Source organism: Camelus ferus, chromosome 32 (assembly GCF_009834535.1).
Source record: "Camelus ferus isolate YT-003-E chromosome 32, BCGSAC_Cfer_1.0, whole genome shotgun sequence".
Classification (NCBI taxonomy): Eukaryota; Metazoa; Chordata; class Mammalia; order Artiodactyla; family Camelidae; genus Camelus; species Camelus ferus.
In genome coordinates, this window is record NC_045727.1 from 11,051,845 (window position 1) to 11,077,761 (window position 25,917).

A 25,917-nucleotide genomic window follows, 5' to 3' on the forward strand; every position below is an offset into this window, starting at 1 on the left:
CACCACCCAGTTTCTAGCCTTATCTTTTCATCCTTTCTGTGTCCTTGTTTAAGGTGTAATCAGTAAAGGAAATTCAAGGGTATGCTTCAGACAGAAGAGAAACAACACTAAAGTCTGAACTTCAGACTCGAAAAGGAGGAAAATGGTGAGTAAGGAAAATGATAACCATGCAGGTAAGCAGAGCAGGGCGCCGGCGTCCGGACAGACCTGCTCGCAGCCAGGAGTGCGGGTGGCCCGGGAGGGGCAGGCGGATGAGCCCCAGGTCCTGGTGTTGGCCAGACAGAAGACTCATACATGGATTAAATTTAGATCCTGGTAAATTCAGGAGAAGTGTCCTAATTCCTGAAGAAACATCTATAAGGACAAAGACCCAGGTGTGTAACTTCCAAACCCATAGAGGCAGCAAGGAAGGGAGGGACCGCGCGATGGGAAGAGGAAGCAGAGTCACCGAAGGAAGAGGGGTCTCGATGCTCATGTTCAACAGAAATGGACTAAACATTAGAGCTTAAGGTTTCAGACTAGACAGAAAACCAAGCTCATGTAGCTGCTGTTGACAGGACACACACCTTAAACAAGGACACAGACAGGATGAACAGATAAGGCTAGAAACTGGGTGGTGGCAACACAGACACATGATTCCTAATCACTTGCCAGCAGTGTATTTATTTTACGTACTTGTATGTATGTGAGTCACATAAAGAAGTTAAAGCGGTAAAAGGATAGAAACAGTTACAATATTTAAACAGCAAAATAAAAACTACATTAAATATATGAATATTTCCCTTATGAAATAATATTTAAATGAAGAACTTTATTAGTGATAAATGGGTAACTTCAGAATGATAAAAACAGCAAGGAGATAATAAATAGCATATGTTAATCTTATTACCTAATAACATAGTCTCAAAATATTTAAGTCAAAAATTGAAAGAACTTTAAGGAGAAAGAGAAATCTATAATCAAAATAGAATTAGTGATAATATATCAAGTATAAGCATACACAGTAATGTATATATTTATAGTATATATAAATACTATATAGTAACTGTAGTATATAGAAATACCTATGTATATATTTGTATAAAATACAGTCTATAAACAGTGGCTTTTTTACTGTATCTTTCAGTAACTGAGAGTAAACACAAATGGGCAGATATACAGGATTTGCACAATGTTATGAACAAACTGGAACTAAAAGACAATTAGAAAACTAAGAAGCACAGAATCTGTGCTCACTCAGTGCCCACAAACATTCACAGAAGTCAACCACACAGCAAGTCTCAGCAAACTCTCCATCACCATATATGCTCTGACCACAATGCAATTAAATTAGAAATCAGCAATAAAATATAACTAGAAAAGTCCTCGTATGTTTAGAATTTAAGAAATGTACTTCTCTATACCCATGGGTCTAAGAATAGTGGAAATTAGGAAATATTTTGAACTAAAAAGTAACTAATTACTTACCAGGACTTTAAGGGACATGTGGAATCTTACCGGGTGGATATCAGAAAATAAGGGGGGGAATGAATGAGCTAAACACCCATCTTTCAGAAGTTAGAGAAGTAACAGGAAAATGACCCCAAGAAAACAAGGAAATAAATAGTGCGGGGGCAGGGGGAGAAACAGAAAAGGAAAACGTGGACACACGGGAGAAGATCAGCACAGCCAGAGGTGCGTCCCCGGGAAAGACAAGTGGACCTGACCCACCTCGGGAAGCAGGGAAGTGGGGAGGGGGCCACGCAGGGGAGATGCAGGTGGGCGGCACCTTCTGGGGACATCACTGCTGAGAGGTGCCGGGACAAATTTAAGTCAATATATTTGAAAATATAAACTGCACAGATACATTCCTAGAAAAGAGTAACTGAAAAATACGACTCAAGACGAAACAGAAAACCTGAATAATCCTTTAAACATTAAAGAAACCAAATCATTGGTAAAAAGTCTCCTCTCCAATTCAGAGAGAGGTTGCACCCCCCCAGCCAGCTGACGGATCCGACAGCAAACCCCAGGCAGAGCGGTACAGGAATGGAAATCACTACATTTCTTCTCAGAAACCAAGATGCAAACATCCTAAATATGACCAGGGAACAATATTCAATATCTTGTAGTAACTTACGGTGAAAAAGAACATGAAGATGGATCTAAGTATGTTCGTGTATGACTGAGGCACTGGGCTGTACACCAGAAACTGACACAATGTTGTAAACTGACTATACTTTAATAAATGTAACATCTTGGTTAAAAAAAGAAAGAAAAAATACTATGACCATACAGGGTCTAGCACTATTTTAAAGGAGGATACAATTAAAGTGATTTTATCACAAGAATGCAAGATCATTTAACATTAGAAATGTGATTAATAAAATTTACCATTGATTGTTCGCTGTGTATTTCAATAGATGCCAAAAAAAAAGAGCATTTGACAAAATTTAATGTCCATTCACAATTTTAGATACACTCCATGCAGACTAAATGTAGGGACTTTCCTTCTCTGTTACGAGGCAGCTACAAACAAACCAAAAAGCCCAAACCACCCACAGTAAACATCGTGCTTCATGGTAAAACTTAGAAAACGTTCTTCCTGAGATCAGGAATAAGCCGGGATGCCCTCTACACGGCCAGAAGCCCCCCACCCAGCACAGGAAGGCAGGACGAGGGGATCCAGCATGTAGCTTATGAGAGGAAATACGCTCTCATACAATGCAGGGGGCGATACGTACAACGGATGTAACAATACAAAGTACCTAAGAGCACATTCGAAGACCTGAATCATCTTTACAGAGATTATAAAACGTTGAGAGGCATTAAGAAAAATCTTATTAATAAATGGAGAGCTAAACCACGACCAGCACTGGAAGATGTAAATATCTGAATGTTCCCCAAAGTAATTTTAAAATTAAATGCAATTCAGTGTGTGTGTGTGTGTGTGTGTGTGTGTGTGTGTGTGTACGTGTACAAATGAGTCAGGGAGCCAGTGAGAGACAAAGAGAGATTTGACTGAGTCTAAAACTTACTCTGGGGGAGGGTGTAGCTCAGTGGTAGAGTATGTGCTTCAATCCCCAGTCCCTCTATCAAAAAAATAATAAATTTTTTAAAATAAAAATAAATAAATAAATAAAACTTACTCTAGAAGTGTCTGGAGGGGAGGAAAAGGTTTTCCTTGACCTTCTTACGATCCCTGGCTGGTCTTTAAATGAAACCGACAAAGGCAGAGTAAGAGGCCGGCGAGGCCACTCCTTCAGGAGCAAGATAAGCGGTCCTGTCGTCTCCCTTAGAGTCACCCAGACAGGGGTCCTGGCTCAGGACGGAGAACCCGGCCCACGGGACACCGAGGTGCCCAGACCCACCCCACACACAGGGGACAGCAAGGGCCTGCAGCTCATGCGGAAGAGGAGCTTCCTCCAGAAAACTGCGCCAGGCGACCGGGTATCTATACGAAGAGGAGACAAAGTGGGTTCCCACTTCAAACCTTGAACCAGAGCTGACAGCTCACACTTCCCAACAGAAGGGAGGGCCCCGCACACAGGTCCCGCCTGTGTCCAGCCTCCAGGACGCAGCCAGTTCCCTTCCTCAACATACACTGCTCACAGCCAAGTGTCACGGTGTTTCTGGAGAAGTCTGATTATATCAGACACCCCCCGTTACTGGTTCCCCAAAACTTTTCCCCCATTACTGCCATTAAGTCTTGTGCCCATCCTGAATTTTCCCTTGGATTTCTCTAGACTCAAGGACAAGGCATCACATTAGTCCCAATACATCTTACCGGCTTTTCTCCGTTGCCCTGACCAGGCCCTTTATGAGTTTGAGCCCTAGCATCCCTGCCATCTTTGATGAGCTCTGGGGAGGCACGGGAACACCCCTGCAGCCGCCCAGCTGGGACGCCCTGGCTGGCTCCGTCCCCAGCTCTGCTCTGGCCACGTGGCCCTCACCGTCCACAGACACACCTGACCAGAGACGACAGACACCGACCTTCACTCAGCCCAGCCTTTAAGCAGCAACACTCCTTATTCATAGAACGGGGGTGCCCCTCATTTCTAACTCAGAGTTGCCTTCGATAGGACACCACGGTTTCAAGTGGCAACTTGCGAGGGTTTTGTTTCTTTTGAATTTCTCCATGCCACGTACTGGTCACCTCCTGCAGGCCCCCTGGGGTGCCCCCGCCTTGCCCATGGGCTCCTGTCACCTCTGCTGAGCCCAATCCATCTCAGTGCCAACGGCCACTCTTCAAAGGCAGGTGTGTGCCTCCTGCCCTTGTATCTGCCACCTGTGTCTCCTCCCCCACCGCTGTCACCACCCCTCCCCAGGTGTCCTAGTGGAGCAGGGGCCGGGCCTGGATCTGGGTCATGGCTTTCACGCTGGATGTCCCCGAGGCATTGGGGAATCCTGGCCAAGTTTTCCAGCAGCCAGTATACAGATGGGCTCTTCCAACGAGAGCTGCTGGCCACTTAGTCTCCACCCGAGTGACGGACGTGCAGAGGCATCGCGTGACACACATCTACGAGGGGCCACTCTGTCCCCTGGGTTTGGAGAGCAGCCACCATCCCCAAAAAGATATCCATGTGGGGTACGTTTTTAGAGCAAAGACACTATTCTGGGTTCCAAAAGTTTCTCTCCGAAAATAAGCATGGATATGTGTTTTAAGAGAATGTGAATCAGGCCCGTGTCCACATGGTGCCGTTACCACGCTTTCTGAGACAGACCCTGAGAGCCAGGACCCAAAGCAAGCAGCTACATTCCCTGGACAGAGCGGACTCCTGGCCTCCAGGCATCCCTTGGTCCCCACACAGGTTCACTTGTGACCTGCGCCCTAGCCTCCACCCCACCCACCTGGCTGCGGGGATGGATGGAGGCATGGGGACATTCTACTCCATCACCACCGCGGGAGAGAAAATGCAGCAGCTCTGGGAGAGCCCCACGGCCGAGGCCACTCCTATTCTAAGCACCTGACCGGATGAGAACCAAAGGGATTAACAGCAGCCCGGAGAGGTGAGTGGTCTAATGAGTCTCACTGTGCAGATGGGAATGCAGGCCCAGAGAGGTTAACCAGCCTGCAAGGTTGCACAACGTGCTGGATTCAAAGCTGAGAGTCTCCACCCTGGACCACTGCGTCTGCAGACACCCGAACAGGTGTGAACATCACTCACTGATGCAAACCAAAGTCACAGTCGTCTCTGTCCTACAACTTAGCAGGGTGGCAAAGATTTTTTTTAAGTTGATAACCCTGCTGGTGAGGGCACCTGCGATATCACCATTTGGTGGCACCACTGGAGCTCCGGGCACAGGTCCCTGGACTGAGGGTCCCTCCCTGCATCTCCCCCACCCCAGGCTGACTAGCACAGGTGCAAGGTAACCAGGAAAAGGTTGTTACAATATCACATGTAATAACAAAAGATCAGAAATCATCCCATGTCTAACCCAGAGAGACTGGCCAAGGGCACTGATATACCTATCAGAAATGCTTCCAAGGTGGGACTTCAGGCTGGGGACAGGAAGCACAGGGAAGGTGACTTCCTTCTCACCATCTGCTTTTGTGTAACACCAAGTGTGCGCACGGACTGCTCGAACTCGCGCACACAGGCATGAGAGCCCTGGGAGGCTCCCCATCAAAGGGCAACAGCACGTGGGTAATTTGCCTCTGGTGGTACCAGCTTTCCTTCACACACACCAGCTTCCTTCCTCCTTGAATTAAAGGATGAAAAGCTTTCTTCCACATTTCATGAACTGCAGCCTGGCTGGACCCCTGGGTCCCTGGGAGGGGAGAGAAGCCTCCTTCAGCCCCACCCGCCACCTCCCTCACCCTTAGAGCAAGCCCCCACTGCTCTCCCACCTGCAGGGCTCTCGGCCCACCGTCCCTCACACCCGTGCTCCGGTCCTGCCCCTGCTGGCTCCCATGACACTGCTGATTCATGCGCTGGCACTGAGCCTTTCTTTTCTAAGAACCCGTGAAACATTCTTTTTATTTCTCTCATTAGTAACTAAGCTTCCCAGCTGTGACCCCGGGACACACCCCAGCAGAGGTGCTGGCTTCCTGGCTAAGGAAGATGCAGGGACAACATAGGCAGGGCTGCCCACTTCTCAGCAGGAAGGGAGGGGACAAGACCAGAAGACTGGGTGGAGGCGGGAGGAAAGGGGCCAGGAATATTACACCATTTTATTAATCACATGCTAATTAAAACATAATCAAGCATCGAAGCCCTGTCTTGGGGCACGGGAAGGGAAAACCCAGAGACGCAGAGAGGAACCAGAACAGGGCTGGTGCTCAGGGGAGGGCGCGGGATGCTGGGGGGACGGGTGGCACATGTGTGGGCCAGGCTGCGAGGATGAGGCCCAGAGGGAGCTCAACCCAACTGCATCTGTGGAGGCTGTGGGGCCTGGAGCCCAGGTGGTACCCGATCTGTCTGATGGGGGTGAAATGTTAATCCTACGGCTGCTGAGAATCACACCTGGTGTCACGTGGCTGGGACAGTGTGTCACACTGTCTCCAAACCTCACAGACCTGAGGCTCCGCAGGTGCCAGAGCAGGTGTCCCTTCCTGGGTAGGGGCGACAGGGCTTGGCTATGGGACTTCACTTTATCCTTACCAGCTGGCAGGCTTTTGGCAGTGCCACTGCGCCTGTCATGGAGCAATGTCGCCCGCAGTCAACTGGACCTCATATCCTCTGGGCGTCTTTCCTGAATCCACTCACACTGCCCTCCCTAGAACCCTCAGCCTCCAGGGACAAAAATGTTCAGAACTTCCTACATCCTCCCCTCAGTGCCCATTCCCACTCCCTGCAGGTTTGGCTGATTAGCAGATCTACTTGTCTAAAAAGTTCGCACCAAATGACTCTCGAATGACTAGCGTAAGAGTGAGAACAGTTTTAAAGCAGGAGGACTCTCACTGCTTCTTCACACGCTGAAAGATTTCCCACTGATCAGTCTCCCAGGAAGGAAAATACACTGAAACTCCATGGCAGGTCACTTGCCCCCTCCACCCCCATCCCTCCCCTGGACAGAGGGTCCTTGTGGAACTTAGTGCAGAGAGGTAGGGGTCACAGATAGACACTGTAGGACACCACTCTCAAAGAGCTTTATAAATTTTACTGCTTGAAAAATGGAAAGAATTAATATCTGGAGTCTAGTTAAAAGAACGCAGCTGTATCAGTCTTTAATTTTGGCGAATGCAGCATGAAACAGGGGCTGTTAACAAAGGGGACACTGGGTGTGGGGCACGTGCTGGGACTGTCTATACCATCTTTGCAACTTCTATGTAGATCTAAAGGTATTCCAAAATAAGTTTATTTAAGAACCAGAAAGACTACTAATTAGATTGGCAATGAAGAGCATTCAGTTACCTTTTAAAAGTGCCCAATAAATGCCAGGCCTTGGGCTCACAGCTGTGGTAAGACATGCTTTTGCCCTGGTCCTAGCTCAGGGGTTCCCACAAGTAGAAGACACTCTAGCCCAGGAGACACACGGGGAGGGAGCAGGAGGGGCCGGAGAGCCCCAGAGTTAGCCCCTCGGACAAGAGCCCAGTGCACAAGTATAAACCTCAATGTCGCCGAGATCCAGCACAGCACTGAGATGCACAGGGCAGGGGCTCCACCAACGTGTGACATAGCTCCTAGCGCAGAGCAGAGGTAGGAAGGGGCGCAGGTGCTGGGAGGGGACAGCTGGCTCGCCTGACGCTCCTGAAAGCCATCCCCAGAGCAGGTAAGAGAATGAGGGACTGGTGGGTGCAAAGCACAACATTCCTGGGAAAGGAACAACAGGAATGCAGGAATGAGACTGAACAGAAAAAGTCTGGGTTGGGGACCTAACGGCCTCCAGGACGGGCGGCACTCTACCGGAGACGGAATTCCAGCCTCCTTTCCGCCCTGGAGCTCCGCACCTGACGTGGACTTCACCCATGCCGGCCTGGGGTGCGGGCGCCGCACGCGACAGGTCCGCAAGCTCCGCGCCCTCAGAGCCCAGCTGGTGCCACAGGTGGTGGGGAGCTCAGTCGGGTCTCGACCTTTCCGTGGGCGACTTTCCGTAACCGTGCTGGGAGGCCTCTTTTGTCCTCATTTCCCAATCGCGACCCTTTTTTTTTTTTTTTAAGAGGGAAAAGCCTCGGTGTGGCTTGTTCCGTCCCTTCCCCGGGGCGGGGCCAGACGGGATGAAACCGGGAAACGCGCCGACATCAGGTGTGTAGTCCGCGCCGAGCCCGAGCCCGAGCCCTCCCGCCGCGACGCGACGCGCCCTCCCGGCCGCCCCCGCCAGCTAAGCCCGCCGCCCCGGCCCGTCCGGCCCGCCCTACTCACGGCCGCCCGCAGTTGCGCGCCCCGGCCCGCAGCGCCCAACGCTCAGCGCGGGCGCGGCTCTCCGGCGGCCCCGGCGCGGCCCGGGACGCGCTGCGGCCGTTGGCGCCTCCGCCGGGCGCGAGGCATCCCCGCCGCCGCCCGCGGGCCCCGGCCCTTTGTTTTGGAGCCGCGGCCCGGCCGCGCCGCCGTTAACGGCCTCGGAACGCGGCCCGGCCAATCAGCGCGCGGCCGGCCCCGGCCCCGCCCCGGCCCGCGCGCCCACTCCCGCGCGCCGCCGCCCCGAGGTCTGCCAGCTCGCGCTCAGCCGTCCGGGCGGGGCGCACGTGCTACGGAGCGCGCCGCGCTCCCATTGGCCGGGCCGCCGAGCGCGGCCGCGGAGCTAGCCTGTGAGGCTCGGCGGTCTAGAGGGCGGGGCCTAGAGGGGGCGTGGCAGGGCGGTGGGCGGTGCGCGCTCAACGAGGGACGCAGCGCGCAGGCGCGGGTTGACCTGGGCTGGGCTCTCGCGCCGCGGTGGTCTCGGGCGGTGGGGACCCGGCGCCTCTGAGAAGCCCGTGGTCACCCGCTCTTCTCGGCACGCATGGGTCAGCCGAGGCCACGCCGGACCTGAGCGCCTCTGATGTGCACGTGGCCCGACAGGACGCCCTGGGCCGCCCGCCACCTCCCCGCGCCCACACTCCGCCCCCAGCGCCTCCCCTGCGGTCGTTGGGTGGGTCCACAGCCGGTCTCTGCAGATTGGTATTTAAGTCATACCATCATCATAAACCCACGCGGGTGAGGTCACAGTGTAGATTCCGTTTTTACACATGGTCGCATCCTTGGATACTGTTTCCTTTTTTCGATGCAATGTATCTGCAAAGCTGACTGGGTGAACACGGATTTACCATGAGAGTTCAGCTGGCGTTCGCCCAGGACCTAGCCGTTCTCCAGGGACGTCCCCAGCCCCCGGTTCCACAAACCCGCTGCTGAGCGTCTGCATCTTTTCATTAACTGTTAAGCCCTTCCGGTCTCCTTCAGTTTCCAATTGTATTTCCTTTTACTTGTGATTTTTCAAGATTCCTTTGATTGCCAAATTGCCAAATATTAAGCTTTTGTTGTTTTGCTATTGGAAATATCTTTTCTCAGCCCGTCCTTTGTTGGGGAAAATTCCTAATTTTGGTGTGAGCCATAATTTATATAATTTTGTATCCTGCATTTTGAAGGGGCATTTTTTTTTTTTTGCTACTGGAGCTTTTTATAGATATTTTTAGTGACTGTGCAGCATTAAACCTAAGTATCCAACCATGAGTGGTGGTTGGGCATTTCCATTACTTCTGCTCTATTTCTACAGACCCCTTCATTCGCTGAAAAATTAGCACCAGATTCGCTGCTGTTCTTTGTATGGTAGTCCTTGCTTCCTTCTTGGAGACACAGCTTTCCCTTAGGATCAAAGTGATTGCAGGATGAATCATAGCAGATCCTTCCAGTGGACTGGCTGTCCCCTGCAGGGGTCTTGTCCTCTGTGTGACCCCAGATAGACACACCCTTGCTGACCACTGACCAGTGCCTTTCAAATGTTTTTAACAGTGACCACAAGAGAAGCTACATTTTATGGGTACCAAATTTCTGTTTGGGATGATGAAAATTTAGGGGCATAGTGGGGATGGTTGCATAACAATGTGAATGCACTAATGCCACTGAATTCTACACATGAAGACCAGTTAAAATGGCATATTTTGTGTTATTGTATTTTACTACAATAAAAAAAATAGTAAAAAACGCATTCTGCCTTATGATCCAGAACCCACACATACAGGACGAGTTTCATGATCTAATCTGCATGCTTGTGCAATGCCCTAGTATTTCCTCTCCTTTTCTGTTTTATTTTTATGAACAACACCCTGCATATGACTCCATGTGATTTCACAAGGCCTCCATCAGCCACGGCCTGCAGGCTGCCACCCACTGCCTAGCCCCAGCGTCACCACCCTCTGTCACCTCGATTAGGGACTGCTGGCTCTGGGACACAACTGGGCCCCTCCTGCTGGTGTCCCCACCACTCTGACCGACCTACCTGGCGACGGCCCTCCCTCAGCCCCTTTCTCACACCGCATGCCGGCCTGGCAGGCCCCACCCTGGGTGGACGGGACTCAGCGTGGCTGGGGAGCCTGGATTCTAGGGCTCTGCTGTCCTCCAGCTTCTTTGCACCTGTCCGTCCAAGCCCCCTTCCTGGACTGCAGGCCTCACTCCTCCCACTACTCCTCGCTGCTGTGTCCTGCTTCACGGAGAGCAATGACCTCCTCAGGAACATCCTTCTTGCTCCCACCAGAAACCATCCCCACCAGTCCACACGTCCACCCTGCATGTGGGAGGTTCACTGCGGCCACAGAGCCCTTGTTCTCCTGCATCTTCCATCCCCTCTTCACTGGGTTGTCCCATCAGAATAGGGGACCTGCTGTCATCGCCATATCATCCTTGGCTGTCACCATGTTTCCGCCCAACCCTGGAGAGCGGGCCAGGCTCTGCCCATTCTCAGGTTCCCATCCAACCTCTCCACTAAACCTGCCCTGGCTTACTACACTGTCCAAGCAGCATTTCACACAGCCAGTCACTTTCTTTAAACTCTTCCTTCACTCTGGCCCTGGGGCTCCTCCCTCTTGCTCACTGTCCTCACGTCCGTGGCTCTCCCATCCTCCCGAGGCTGGAGGCCCCAATGTCTTCTAGCACAGACACCTCCCCCAAACCCCACACCCCAGGCTCACGTCCAGCTGCCACCCTCGCATCTTCCTCCAAGGCCTGCGAGACAAACTCTACACGCCCTAAATCAGGCGAGTCTTCCACCTCGGCGGAAGGCCCTGCTTCCTCCCAGATCACCCTCTCATCACACCCTACAGGCAACCTGGGCAAGTCCTGCAGCCCCACACCCACCTGGGGCAGCTCCGCTCTCCTCCCCTGCAGAGATCACTGCTGGGGCTGACATGGCTGCAAACTTTGCCTCCTTAACTCTGTTCTCCACTTTTAAAATGATAGTCAGTTCAGACCTGTCACCTCTCAAAGGCACGAGGAGCTTCTGCTCTGCTGGGACTGAGAGCCAGTGTCCCTCCACTGCCCCACGTGATGTAACTCCTCCCATCTCTCCTCGCTTCCTGCTTCTGTCCCCGCAAGTGTTGAACTGACTAGACTTCACGGCCCCACCCCCACTTCTGACACCAGCTGCAGGCCTGGGGACTCCAAGACCACCCTCAGGTTTGACAGTCTCCTAGGAGGACTCATGGAAAGCTGGTGTGCTCATGGCGTCAGTTTACAGCAGAGAAAGGATACGGATTAAACTTGGTCCCTAGGAGAAGGCCACCCGGGAGTGGAGGAAATGCCAGCGTGGAGCCCCGGGCTGTGCTCTCCCTGTGGACTATGAGGGCCTCCTCCCCCAGCATCGATGTGAGTGCTGCCGGCAGGAAGCTCAGAGCCTGGGGGCACAGCTTTGGGGCTCCATCACACTAGCTCCAGGTCCCCGGGTGGGTGTGCACCCCTGGAATTACACTTTTGGTCTTTCTTGTGTGCTCAGCCCAGCCCTGAATACTATCTGGGGTATAAATCACATGGTTCGACTGTCCAAGGATGAAAGACCCCCAGGCGGACACTCCTGTCAGGGCTTAGAGATCACCTCCCAGAAGCCTGCAGTCAGGGCCAGATTCTTTCCTGTGAAGGCCCCATCCTTGCTGCTCCCTTCTCAGGACTCTGTTCCAATGGGGCCCCATCAGAGAGGCCACCCACTCCGGGCTCTGGGGACCACCGTGCCCACCTCTCACCCTCTCCTCACCTGGACTTGTTTTCTCTTCTGAACACGCCCCACACGTGTCATTTTCTTAGCTTGGATTCTGTCTCCCCTCACCAGGATATGAGCCCTGAGGGCAGGGGTTTGGTCCCTCCTACCTGTATCCCCAGCGGGCACAGGTGGGGAGAAGATGGCCACCTACAAGCTCTATCCCCAGGGCTTGGGGCATTTGCTGAATAAGCCACTCCTGCAGGGCGACCGAGATCCCAGACAGAGCAGTGTCCCAGCTCTCCCTGGTGGGTGTGCGCCCCGTCGGGGCAGGGGAAGCACCGCTCCCGGGGGAGGAGGAGGTGGTGCCCATGGTCATAAAGTGAGCCAGCCCCACCTCCCCCAGTTTGAGGCTCCAGCCTGACGTGAGGGATGGGGTGGGTTATACATTTCAAAAGTAGGGTAGCACATGGACACGTCCACAACCTTCCAGCTGGCTAACCTGGTGGGCGGCGTTGGACGTGCGTGTTGGGTGACACTGGGATCCAGGCACGGAGGTGGGGGGGGCTGGGGCGGGGCCAGCATCCCCGGAGGACCCAGTCTGGTGCGTGTTAACAGGCTGAGCCACACTGCCCGAGATGTGTACTTGGAGACAGGGTCTGTAAGATTAAATTAAAATGAGCCCATTAGGGTGGGCTCTAATCCAGTCCGATTGGTGTCCTTATGAGATGAGGAGAGAGACACGGAGGGAGGGTCACAAAGGGACACGGGGAGAGGACCACCCACGCACCAAGGAGAGAGGCCTCAGGAAAAACTGAACCAGCCCACACCTTGATCTCCAGCCTCCAGACTGAGAAATAAATCTGTTGTTTCAGCCACCCAGTCTGCGATGCTTTGTTATGGCGGCCCCATAACACTGGGTTTTCGAGGTAAAAGAAACCTAAATCAAGTCTCCAGAAGGGTCTCCCCACTTGCCTTCCATCCCCACCTGTCTAAGACCCCCCAGGTTGGCCACACCGAGCAGCCTACCTAGGTACGACTTCTGCAGGCTGGTGGGTGGCCTCAGCCAAGTGAGGGGATGAAGGCTCCTGTTGGCCCTTGAGGCTCTAAAATCTGAGTTGCTGATGGTTTCCTGTGTGACAGTCAAGCCCAGTAGGAAGCAGCTGCTGTCGGCATAGCAACCGCAAGCCATCTTGTGTTCTTTCCAAATTAGAAAAATTCCCAGCTTCAGGATTGCAGAAAGATGTAAAAGCGGAGATGAAATTAAGCGACCGATGGAAGTGGTTGCCATGGTGTCCTGCTGTCCTTGGAGCCGGCCAGCTGCCACTGTGATTTCTCCACTCCTCGTGCAAAGGAAGGGCTCCAGGAGACACGGAGCAGCCCCCGCGGTGAGGGAGAAAAGCCAAGGCTGGGTTTCAGTTAGAAAGGGAGCTGCATGATGGGAACTTATCTTTTGAGACTAACTACACATCCAACGTACAGAGCTTCTCAAACTTTAAACAAATCACCTGGAATTTTGTTTAAATGCTGAAATGCAGTCTGAGGTGGGGCCTGAGATTCTGCGTTTTCATTTTTATTTGTGGTAAAACACACAGATCACCGAATATGCCGTCTTACACCAGAGATGCTGCGTTTGAACCGGCTCCAGGCGATGGTGGTTCTGCAGCCCCACGGCCCACACTGCATGCACTGGGCTGTGTTAGAGCCTTTCTTTGGGCCAGAGTCGGAGGCAGGCAGCAGCCATACCCACACGAGCAAGCCACAGCAGCCATACCCACACAGCCATACCCACACAGCGTGCTTTCCAGGAGCTTCCTGGAAAGTGGCCGGGAGAAGAGGCCACAGCGCCCGAGGATTGGACAGAAAGCTCCCTGATCCAGAGCAGGGTCTGCGTGGTGGAGGTGAGACACTTCGACTGGGTCACTGCTGCTGGGACTTGCTAAGTTTCCTAGGTCACTCCCCAGTGCCGGGCATGGGGGCTACTGACCATCCATCTGCTATTGCAGGTAATGCTCGTGCAAACACCTCTGTACGTGCGGCTGTTCCCCCCAGAATGACTGTCTAGGGGCAAAAAGCCCCAGCAATGGAATTACTGAGTCAAAACACATCTTTGGGGAAAAAAAATTAAAAAAAACCAAAAACAAAACCCCACATCTTCAGACTGACTCCTGTCACGCCTGCCAGATGTATTCATTTAAAGCACTATCAGCAACGCAAAAGGGAACAAACACACTGCTTTAAACTTCAAGTTTGGCTTTTATAGTTTCACTTTGGCTTAAACCAAAACAAACAAGAAAACAAACAAAAAAAGCCAGAAAGTAGAGTGTGCACAAAAGAGAATTTCATGTTTAATTTGCATGTCCCTCCTTCTGAACAGTACTGGCGGTTTCCTCGTGTAAGCAGACATCTGGGAAAGAGGCAGTGTTTGCATGTTGTGATTCTGTTTCTGCGGTGGACGTGACCCTGGCTCCCGTGGTCCCCTGGGTCCGTGATGATATCAGACGTGGAGTTAGTTCTCTCCAATCCTCCTGTTCGTCCAAGACACTGGACCTCATGGTTTTCTCCAACCACATCTGCTGAGCCAACACCTTGTGCTTCTACGTACAGAGCTTCTCAAACTTTAACAAATCACCTGGAATTTTGTTTAAATGCTGAAATGCAGTCTGAGGTGGGGCCTGAGATTCTGTGTTTTCATTTTTATTTGTGGTAAAACACACAGATCACCGAGTATGCCTTTTGTTAGAGAAGGCCCTGGAGGGAGGGGAGAGCTCAGCAGTGGCGCGTGTGCTTAGTGTGCACGAGGTCCTGGCTTCAATCCCCAGGGCCTCCATTAAATTTCTTTTTTTAAATAAATAAGCTTAGTTACCTTCTGCCTCCAAAAAAAGCTTAAAAAATAATAGAAAAGGCAAGTATAAAACTGTCTTAGCTTGGACATGTAAAGAACTTGGAAGTCACCACTCCTGCCCTCACAACAAGAAAAGAGCTGGATAAACAAGAAAAATCAACTTTAACAGGAGTGGTGAGGAGACATACCCGCCTTGTCTGATCTCGGCAGGGGAGCCTGTAGTTTCTCATCAAGCATGTGATCTGTAGGTTTTTTCTAGATGTTCTGTATCAAGTTGAGGAAGCTCCCCTCTGTTCCTGCTTCGCTGAGTTTCCCCAATGAATGGAGGCTGGATTTTGTCTAATGCTTTTTCTGCACCTGTTGACGTGATCAAGTGACTTTCCTTCAGCTCGCTGATGGGAAGGACATGAACTGACTTCCAAGTGTCGAACCAGCCTTGCACGCCTGGAACAAATCCACTGGGTCATGGTGGATAATACTTCTTTATACGTTATGGGGTTCGATTTTCTAGTGTTTTGTGGAGTAGGGGTATCCCCTCTGCTTCTATTTCCAGGTAGTTTTAGAGAATCCATGTAATTTCTTCCTTAAAACTCCTGTGCCTGCTACAATCATGTCCTTGGTACTTACCTGAGTGACTTGAAAACTTAGGTCCACATGGGACCCTGCACATAAATGTTCATAGCAACTTTATTCGTAATTGCCAAAAACTGGAAGCAACTAAGATGTCCGTCTGTGCACGAGTGGATAAACAAAATGTGGTCCATCCACACAGTGGAATCTTTTTTTTTGTTTTAATGGAGGTACTGGGGATTGAACCCAGGGCCTCGTGCAGGCTAAGCATGTGCTCTACCACTGAGCTCTACCCAATTCCCCATAAAATGGAAATCTTACTCAGCGATGGGAAGAAATGAGCTGTCATAAACTGGAATAGAATGTTTTCCAGGGGTTGGGGGGTTGTTGGGGAGATGAGATGCTAGTCAAAGGGTCCAGGCCTTCAGCTGTGAGGTGAGTGAGTTTCGGGGAATCTATGTACAGCACGGTGCCTCTGGCTGTCCGTCCTGTTCTGCAGTGTACACTTGTCATTTTCTAAGAGTAGATCTTTAGTGTTCTGACCACACACAGGAAAAGCTAACTTTGTGAGGTGACAGGTATGTCCATCAACCTGAGAGTGGTAACCACAAAGTGTATGTCTATCCAACCATCACGCTGTACACTTTAAATATATACAGCTTCATCTGTCAGTGACATCTCGATGGATATATTGTGGGTATCGACCACAGACAGGAAGTAAGGGATCTTAAATGCACGTCACCACATGGAAAAAGCCAGTGTGGGAGGCTGCATTCTGTACATCTCCAACTCCATGACATTCCAGAAAAGGCAAAACTATGGAGACAAAATAAACCTCTGCGGTTGCCAGGGGATGTGGGGAGGGAGAGAGTGAACAGGGGAGCCGAGGGGCAGAACTCTGGTTAGTGTCCCTCCAATTACTCTGTCAGCCTGCAACTGCACTGAAAACAACTGGGTCTACTAAGAAAATAAAGATGTGCGCGAGAGGGGCCCAGTGTGGTGGGGAGGAGCTCCTGGGGGGTTCGGGGAGTGGGGGCTTGAGAACCAGCACTGCCGACAGATATGGGTCCCTGTGATCCGACAGGGTTCTGACAAAGGAAGGTTAACTGCCTTCCAGATTCAGTGCAAATATTAAAGTTGTGGGGAGTGAAATGTAGTCATAAATATAACCCCAGGTCTACTTTTTGCACAGGATAAACAGAAGAAAGCGCCAGTGGGAACAGGCGAAATGAAAGATGTGGGGGGACAGAAACGTTCCAGAGTTCTCGGCGTCTCTGCAGCCTCCTTATTATATGAAGGCACCTTCCATGGAACGTGTGTGCTCTGGTTGGAGGGAGTCCCTTACCGAAGTCGTACAGCGTCACACCTCTTAACATGCCTCTGTGGGGGAACCTCACCCCCAGGCCGTGGGTGCTGTCAAGGTGGCCGGAGCTGGGGACGTGGGGCCCAGGAGGGAGGGGTTGAGCGCCCTTGGGGGCCTGATGCGGCCTCCAGAATCAGAAATGGATGCCTGTTACTTCCAGGAAACACAAAACGCAAAGCCAAGCAGCAAAAAACAAATGACAAAGTGTGGGTAGGGGGAGCACCGGTGTGGAACCCACTGCAAGTGCAAGACACACCTGTCCTCAGGAGTCCTGGGAGCCACTGTGAGGCAGGTGCCATCATCCCGACTTCACCTGCAGATACCCTGAGGGCTGGAAGTCCCCCAGCTATGGGGTCAAGATTAGGCCCTGACCGTGCCTCCCCACCTGGCCAGCTGTGAACCTCCCTGGAGTGGAGTGTGAAATGGGCCTGGCCAACTGCTCAGCAGCCAGCCAGTTGCTCCTCGGGGTGCTGGGGTGCATTCACGGCCTTCCTTTGGGGACCTCTGCTGCCCGTGGACCTGTGGTCTCCGATCCCATGTGGGGCATCACCTGATGATGGTGTGTTCTGAAATCAGGGTGGGTGGGGTGGGGGCTGCAGACACACGGCCTGTCTAGGGGCAGCCAGTGTTGGGAAACTGAGAACCCGCAGGCCACGCCAGCACCCATTGCGGGGCAGGGATCAGCCACGGGCAACTCCGTCACCCATCGTGTCTCTGGCGGCTATGTGGCAGGCTGGTGGAAGCCACTGCATCTGAAAAAGGGAAGGAAGTGCCTGGTCTGACTCGCTCTTACAAAGACCTCGGGGTTCCAGCTGTTCAAGGACCTCGGTTCCTTCGGAGCAGCTGGGCAGCCCCACCCCCCTGCCAGTGCCCGTGTCCTGGTGGACGGTCAGGGAGGCGGGCTGCCTGTCCCGCCACCAGCCTCCATCCGGGAGAGAACAGACCAGACGGGCTAAGGCATCCTCTTTTCTCTGCTGTCATGAGCTCATCTGCCTTTTCTGTCCTCCTGACTTCACCGCAATGCTGTCTGCACCACAGGCGGCAGCCACTCATCTTTTCAGGGCGTGAATCCCGGCAGTAGGGCCCCTCCTGGATCTGGCTGGAACCCGACGCGTGCACACTGTCTCCCGTTCGGCCCCTGCCTTCTAGCCACAGGAGGCCACCACAGACCGCCGCCTCTTCCTCCTCTTTGAAACTGGCCTGGCCCAGCACTTCCTGCCGGACCGAGACACGTCTACAGACGATGCAGCCGCCTTTGCAGGCACGGACTTCCTCTTCGAGGCAGCAGTGACGCCTCTTTCAATGCCAAGAGCGGGTGCCTCCCGCACTCAGGCGACTGTTCTGTAAGCGCCTGGCTGGGATGTAGCTTTAACTCCCACTGTGCCAGCCCCGACGCCCGCCCCGGGCCAGGTCCCCAGCACTGAGGGCGCTGTCCGATCCGCCCCCTGCGGTGCTCGGGGTACCTGGACTCACAGACCAGCAGCCACGCTGGAGGCTCTGTTCCCCCTCCTCACCATCTACCTACCGCTGCCCTGCAACCTTAGTTTTGACTTCTTGGTGGGCTTATCACTTTTCCTGCACTTTTAAATCAGGAGGATGACCCCAGCTAACCTGCTGGCGAGGCCCCGGCCCCCCGGTCCACACTGCACATGGTGTCCTCTGTGGTCTTGTTCTGCCTCCACTGCTGTCTCTTTTGTAGCACCTGCTCTTCTCTCTACAGCTTCCACAATCATCTTCTGGTCCCTCTGGGGAAAGAACATTCTGCTCCCTGTGGGAGGGAGACAGGTAGGGGTCTGGGCTGCCCCACCCTTGCTTATTCAGAGCAGGTGAACTTCTACTGATTTCCTTTCATGAAAAGGCACTGGTGATAAAAAGTATTTGAAAATTTGAAAAACACCACTGTGTAAGTACAGCAAAGACTTTCAAAAGCAACTGAAGAAACCCAGGGGGGAGGGTACAGTTCAGTGGTAGGGTGGGTGTCTAGCACGCATGAGGTCCTGGGTCCAATCTCCAGTACTGCCATCAAAATAAAATAAGTTAAGTGAACCTAATTACATCCTCTCTGCAAATACATTTAAAAAAGGAAAAGAGAAAAATCCCAATTCTTTATTCTCTGCCCCAAATGCCCCAGGCCACTGCCCCCAACCCCTACTACACAGAAGTGCCCTCCTAGTCCTCCCACCATTTCCCCGGCTGATCCCAGGCTTCTGTCACTTTACATCACACTCACAAAGGGGCACTGGCACCCCTGCTCCTCTGGCCAAGAAATTCAAGAGTAACCCCCGACTCCCACCCAGTGAGGTGCCCCCCATCTGATGTCTCTACTCCCCAGCATGTCTCCCCCCAGCCTGCGGCCACAGCCAGCTGTCCAGTGTCCAGCAAGAAGAGCTGGAAGCTACCCTTGGACACAACCCAGCACACCAGGGGCTGCCGTCCTGCCCCAGCACCTGCTTCCGCTCGGTCCGGGGCAAGCATGTTGACACCCGGCGTGTGCACACGGGACACTGTTACACACGGACTCCCTCAGACTCCCAATTTCAGGAAGAGACTGGGAAACAGGGTGAAGGGGAAGAAGAGGACAGGAAATGGCTCCTCTAGACATCAGTCATTATAGAAGCCTCTGATTTCGGAACAAGGATGTGCCTCTTTTCTGAGCCATTGCCCGGGGTGGCTCTCAGGGCCCTGGAAGGGAGTGCTGACCCCCAAGGGTCTCCTGATCCTCTCAGAGGCAAGCTTTGCTTTCAGATCAAAATGGATCATCTTCACATTCCTGCCATAAAGGCCCGGCTTTTAAATCCACGTGTTTTTGAGGAATGACAGACACAGTGACTGTCACAAAGCTCCTGGCTGCAGGTCCCCTCTGCCCCTCAGAGGCTGGTGACTCCAGAGACTGGCTTTGGCCAGGTGCCTGGCCAGCACCCACTGAGCAGAGGGAGGTCTCCTGGGGGGTGATCCACACTCAGGGTGGCCAGCCTCCCCTCCCGTCACCGCTACCACCCTGCTGCTCCTCATCCGCACTGGCCTCCCACGGGTGACCGGCTGAGCCCGGCGTCCCCTGGCCCACACCTCCAGGTCCCCTGACTGCGGGTCACCACTCCCACCACCGCATGGGCCAAAGCGGGCGGCAGGCAGACAGGCACCCGCCTTGTCCAGCTTCTCACTCCCCTGGCCTATGTCCCATGCCCCCCGGGACGATACAGGGGCCTCCTCCCCTCCAGCTAGAGTGACCTGGGTCCTCAGCTGTCCCGGGCAACAGGCGAGACAGCTACTGGACCCTGTGTGGAGTGGAAAGACGGTCACATTAAGGGTCTCCTACGGGTCGAGAGGACAGCCACTGCATCACTTTCTCAGGGGAAGCAGAGGTGACACCCCCCGAACACCCATCTGCAACCCCCTATTCGGGGGGAAGGAACTTTCGGGCGTTTTTCTCTCTCAGATGAACAGAGAACAGCCAGCTGCTGAGCAGACGCTGCAGTCCCACCTCACCACCGAAGTAAGGGACATGAGGAGGCACTCACGAAGGCTCACTGCTCATGTGCAGGCATGACGCTGGACACCCAGCACTGTGACCACCTCTCCCATGGGTCCTGCCCCACTGGAGACATGGCCCCCACTGTTCTTGTCAGCAAGACGCCATGGGATGCCCGGTGCTGACAAGAGCCAGTGTCAGATGGTCCCTAACACAGTCATGGTTTCCTGGTCTGAAAGAGGCGGCCTGTGCCCCGTGCAGAGCCCCAGGTTGGCGGGGTGCGAGAGGAGACGCCTGTGGCACTGCTGTCCTCCCCCGGGGCCAAGGTCTGAGGACGACGTGGGAAGCCACATGGACTCTAAGACGCCATGGATGCAGAAGCTCCATCCCCAAGGACCACAAGCAAAGTCAAGTCAGAAGACACACTTACTGGGGAAAGTTGATTTCATATTTTCACGTGTGAAATCCCAATTCAACTATACATGCACAGTATTATGTCATTTTGGTAACACAGGGACGCAATTTAATGATTCTAATTTTTTTTGTAAGTTTTTTTTAACAAGTCAGGTGCCATAAACATTCAAATAATCCATCTTTTAAAAAGTACGTTTACAACATCAAAAGAATTAAGATGAAATATAAACCTTTCTACTTACAATTTTTATACAGATTAACCAAATCACAAATGCCACAAACAAATGTTAAGTTGTAACAATATAATGAATAAACATTCAGATTCTTCATAAAATCTTCCTTTAACATTTTTCACCTGACCACTGTACTGGACAGCCTATTCAGAGTTCTGGGCTACGATACCGACAAGGCACTGACCATACAAAGCAGAGACAAAGCCGTTTCGGAACTCGCCTGGGCGCTCTACACGGATAAACAGCTCGGAAAACAGGCAGCGAGCTTCAGGTGAAGCCCCTCCGAACCCCGCTGCTCCTGGCATGCGGCCGGGCCGCAGTGAGACCAGGCCTCACTCTGCTGGGACACGCTGCTCGTCTGCACTCTGGAGGCATCGTGTTTCAAACACCAGCACGGCGATTTTAAAGCATGGATGCTTTAAAACTGTATAAGCAAAAGGACTCCTCAGATTTTCAAAACCACTACGGTTACAAAAATATTTCCCTTAAACTTGGGATTACTCCAAAACATTGATTTACAAATATAAAAGGATTATGGAAGGACCCAAAGCATGTGTGCATTAACATACTGTTACCATACTATATAAAAGTTACCAATTTAAAAATTGTATTAACACAGAAGCAAATAAAGGTAAGACAGTCTTCTCTGAACGGTGCGACCGGGATGGGTGCACGGCACGGGCAGTGGGCCTGACTCAGGGCCGCCGACAAGCATGTGCGCCCCGCACGCCCAGCGCTGCGCCAGCAGCGGCGGGCGCTGTGTGAGCGCCCCGCACACCGCACGCCACCCACGGGCCCGGGTTGGCGTGACTGCCAGCACAGCCGTCCACCCAACTGGCTGGCCAGGTGCTTTGTTTCATACTCAGCGGGAAGACTGGAATGCTTCGGCAGGGAAGTTTTGCTTACTTTTTAGACACTGCAAAAGCCATCAGTCTGAGCTCTCTGCACACACGTAACGGAGGCCTTCAGGATCATCGCCGTGAATTCAGACGACCCAATCTGTCCATTTCTAGGGGTGCAGGAAGATCCAAGTGAAGGGCCTACCGCACGTGACACCGTGTGCCTCTCACAGGTACCCGGGTGAAGACAAGTCTCTGCTCTGTGAAGCCACGTCTGGCACGACCAGTGAAAAGCACACAACCGCGGCCACAGCGGTGTGGGGCACGCCAGTGGCTTCACACCGCCCTGACTGCAGGGCGCCTCTGGGGTGGGAAGAGCCCCCTCCCCAGGTGTTAGTGGCCAAGGCTATGGCTTTCTAGTTAGAGGGCTCAGTTAATCTCCCAGTAACTCTAACCTTCCTTTTAAAAAGTACAAAGAAACGAGAGCAACAAAACTGTCAACGTTCCTTTAAAAATGAAAATGACTCTTCAATGTATCTGTTCCGTCAACGCTGCGGGGCCCTCTGCAGGGCAGCTCCGCGCTCAGAGGTGAAAACCGTGTATTTTAGGGCACGAGTCTAGCTGTGCATCTGATTTTTGGAGATGAGTCAGCAGCACCCCGACCCAGCCAGGGGGTGTGGGGCGCCCTTCCCAGTGCTCGGCTGGGACACAGGCAGCCCCTCTTTAGGAAGAACCAGAGAATCCAACCTGAGACGTGCGGGCTGCTTCAGCAGAGTGGACAGAGCAGTTCAGACCCAGGATGTGAGTTAAGGAACCTGTCAGAACTGACCCTCCGCTGTGCCAAGGGGGAAAGAACCCTCCAGAAATGCCTTCTAAATCGTCTCCTGTAAACCACAGCGTCTGGGCAGTGCCCAGGCGGGACAGTGAGGCCAGTGAGCGTTCCTGTCCTAAGCACAAACAGAACCTACTGATCCAGAGGAAATCAACACTGAATCTTAACGTGAATATGAAGATAGAAGATGTACATTTATTTTCATGAATTACAAGTGCATTTCTGTTCATATTAGCAGGCAGTCTTTATATAACCCATTCTCCATCGCTGTCAAAATCAAACAAGAGAAAAGGACAGCTGAGAACTGAAAAGCTAAAAATAGAATTATTTTTCCTAAGTGAGCTGCTGGATAGCATTTTCCGTGGAACACAACTCAGAGGTAACAACAGAGTTTCGTTTCAATCATAGGCATGTGGCACTTGGACAGTCATCTCCGCACAGAAGCTGTAACAGTCATGCGAGGGCACAGTAATTACTGAACAAGGCAGATTTCTCACCACAGAGAGCAGTGGGGGAGGCAAGGAGGCACCGCAAGGGACAGACACCGAGCCAACGGCACCGTATGCGCGGCAGGGACAGATACTTAGATTGGGAAAACACGGCTAGAGCTCCAAACACGCCTGAGTGCTAGCTCCTCCTGACGCCCTGGCCCGGCAGTGCCATGAACCTCGGGGAGCACTGGACTACAGAACAGGGCTTCATGTCATGAGCTCACAAAGGCTTTATTACAATTGCTATATCGTAGGTTGAAAATGAACTTGAGATGCTGACATGCTGTAGGAGGAAAAAGAATTGTACACTTTCTCATTTAAAGACGCAGTGTTCCTCTCCGCTAAATACTCAGGCATGAGTGTGGTTACGGTGAAGGCGGCTTGGGGGCGAGGACACCGGTGCAGAGTTCTGCCCCAGACAGCAGGCATGCAGCCTCCCACAGCCTAGGACACCTCTCACTGCATCCCGAGGGAAGCTGCCACTTTAAATCTTTTTTTGTGTTAAGTCCTGCAAACACCCAGTGCTGCACGGACACATTCTGGCAAGTGTCCAGCTTCTACGAGTGGTGCAGCAGGAATGTGGGGTGCAGCACTTCTCCCTTTGATTTAGAAAAAGGGTCGAATTCTCTAAAAGCTGGGCAAATAGTACATACCTCCCATATGCTAGTGGCTAACATGATACAAGAGAAGGTGCCCCCGGGTGCCCGCGAGCCCCTGCCAGACCAGACAGGCTGGGAGGAGACGTGCAGAGGGGCTGGCACTGCCTCGGGGCCCGGAAAGTGGGGCACAGTGACGAGGGGCCTGAGGGGTTAGAGGACTCAGGAGGGGAGGACCACTGCATCGTTCAAACCAGAAAGCGGTTAGTGACTGAAGCGGCGGTAAGCAGCAGGTGCACTCAAGAGTACAGACTGCCACGGCCACCGGGGCGATGCACAGGGGCCAGGAACAGTTCTCTGGACTGAAGGAATTCTTTGAAAGCATAAAAGCCACAACTACCAGAAACTGCCCCTCCGACGGCTCAAAGGAGTCAAGGTGGACAGGCCAAGACGGGCTGGAGACAGGACCGGGGTCAGGAGCCGGGAGGAGAACACCAAAGTCTGAGCACATCTGGTCCTCGGAGCCCCCGTCCTATTGGGAAACAGACAGACAAACCTATGAGTGAAGGTAACCCGCGTGAAAACACCGCCGACAGCAACATTAAGACAAAGGAAAAGTGCAAAAGCAAAGGAAAAACCCTCCTGCAAAAGAAGTCCTTTCCCTCGGAGCCCGCAGCACGAGTAACACCTGTAGCACCCCGACTCTGCCCTGGCCGCAGGCACCTCCTCTCAGACACTTCCCAGCAGATGTTTCCAGAACACTCGAAGGGAAGGCACAGGCCTGCTCACAGCCTAGCAGGCGCCAGCGCTGCCCAGATGCCCCTTCCTAACCGTGCAACGCTCACCACTCCAGGGTGGGAACCCGGGTCTGAGCGTCTCTGCTCATATGCTTGTGAGCAAAACCCTGTCTGCCACCCTCTATTCTCAGCAAGCCCTTCTCTCTGGATGACCGGGGGGACAAAATCAACCAGACAAGCAACAGAAAGGGTGTTCTTAACACTCAGGTTTTCTCTGCCCAGGATAAAGCACCACAAACAAAACAAAGTGCTGGCTGGAAATGTGGCCAGCGGCCTGGATCCAGAGATAGGGTCCCATCATCCAGAGATCATCGGTGATCAGACAGCTGCTCCCCGCCAGGCCCTCTAGATGGCACCCCTCACCCACCCTGCGCCCTTGGCAGGGCTCTCCCGCCCCTGGCTGCCCTCAGAGGCCCACCAGGAGCACGGCACCCCAAACACCAGAACACATGCCCCCATCACTCTTCCGACGTCTCTCTTTCGCTTGAGATATTCCAGGTCAAAGCCACACTACCCACTGATAGGCGAGCAGCTCTTGGACGTGCACAGACTCCCCGGGAGGGCCTGCTGACCCACAGACTGACCCCCATCTGGATCGTCCTTGGGAGAAGTGAAACATGGCAGCTCAGACCTCGCGCTCTGCTCTCGGCACAGGAAGGAAACCCCATGGGGATGGCCAGGAGGCCACCAAGTGTGGCGAAAGGCAGACAGAGCAGACCTTCCCTTGGAGATGCTGCCTGATAGGACAGGGTTGCTGGTGGGTGTCACTCCGGGATCTCACGGGCACTTTCAGAGGGAGGGTTTTTGTACGCCATTGGAGTCAGGGCAGGAAGGAGGTGCACACAGGCCCCAGTGTGATGGCAGGCGGGCTCAGCGGTGGGAAGTGACCGCTGTCCTACACCGCAACCAAACCAGAGGCCAGGAGGAAATCAAAAGTGCCCTGAAATGCTTTCATCTTGAACGAAACCAAAGGGAAACAGGAGCTTACTGTCCCTAGTCACCAGTCCACCTGAGGAAGAAGCCAGGCACACGGCCACCCTCCCCAGCCTCTCGGGGAAGCTGGTGAGGAGACGGCTGTGGGGAGGAGGCTGACCCTGAGTCCTAACCACCTGCACCTCTCCACCGCACACATTTCTAAAACTGATCACCTTAAACAAAGTACAATGAACCTACTGTGACCCTTTACGACTGCTCAGGACCTCCACTAAAGACATTTGCCAGCAGGGGTGTCCCTCCACCCGAGGGTCCCCGTGGCTGCGAGTGCCTGTTTCCCATGCAGCCCGCTGTCCCCTCCTCTACTGCCCTGTATGACTCTGTCACAGCTCCACCCTCTCTGCGGGCTGGGAACTCACAACCATGGTCCCTCGACCCGCCGGGGGAGCAAACCTAAATCTAGTCCAAGGCAGTTTTGCAGAAACTGTAAGAAAAGGGAATTCTGCATCTAAGG

At 53.0% G+C, this 25,917-nt stretch overlaps 2 protein-coding genes across 3 annotated transcripts in view; both read right to left on the minus strand.

Moving 5' to 3' along the window:
• YPEL1 (yippee like 1) overlaps window positions 1–8,513 on the minus strand; it is a 15,946-nt gene extending 7,433 nt beyond the window's left edge. Inside the window, exon 1 of one of the 2 annotated variants that reach the window (XM_032471998.1) lies at window positions 8,286–8,513. Coding sequence is in view for 1 of the 2 variants with exons in the window: in XM_032471997.1 (XP_032327888.1) it covers window positions 7,874–7,893 (20 nt within the window). In the remaining variant the exon portion in view is untranslated. Of the gene's footprint in view, window positions 1–7,873; window positions 8,216–8,285 lie in introns of those variants that run through there. The other variant, XM_032471997.1, reaches the window with a different exon arrangement.
• A 12,181-nt stretch (window positions 8,514–20,694) lies between these two features.
• MAPK1 (mitogen-activated protein kinase 1) overlaps window positions 20,695–25,917 on the minus strand; it is a 71,522-nt gene continuing 66,299 nt past the window's right edge. The window contains exon 9 of the mRNA XM_032471841.1: window positions 20,695–24,205. The gene's annotated coding sequence lies outside the window, so the exon portion shown is untranslated. The remainder of the gene's footprint in view (window positions 24,206–25,917) is intronic.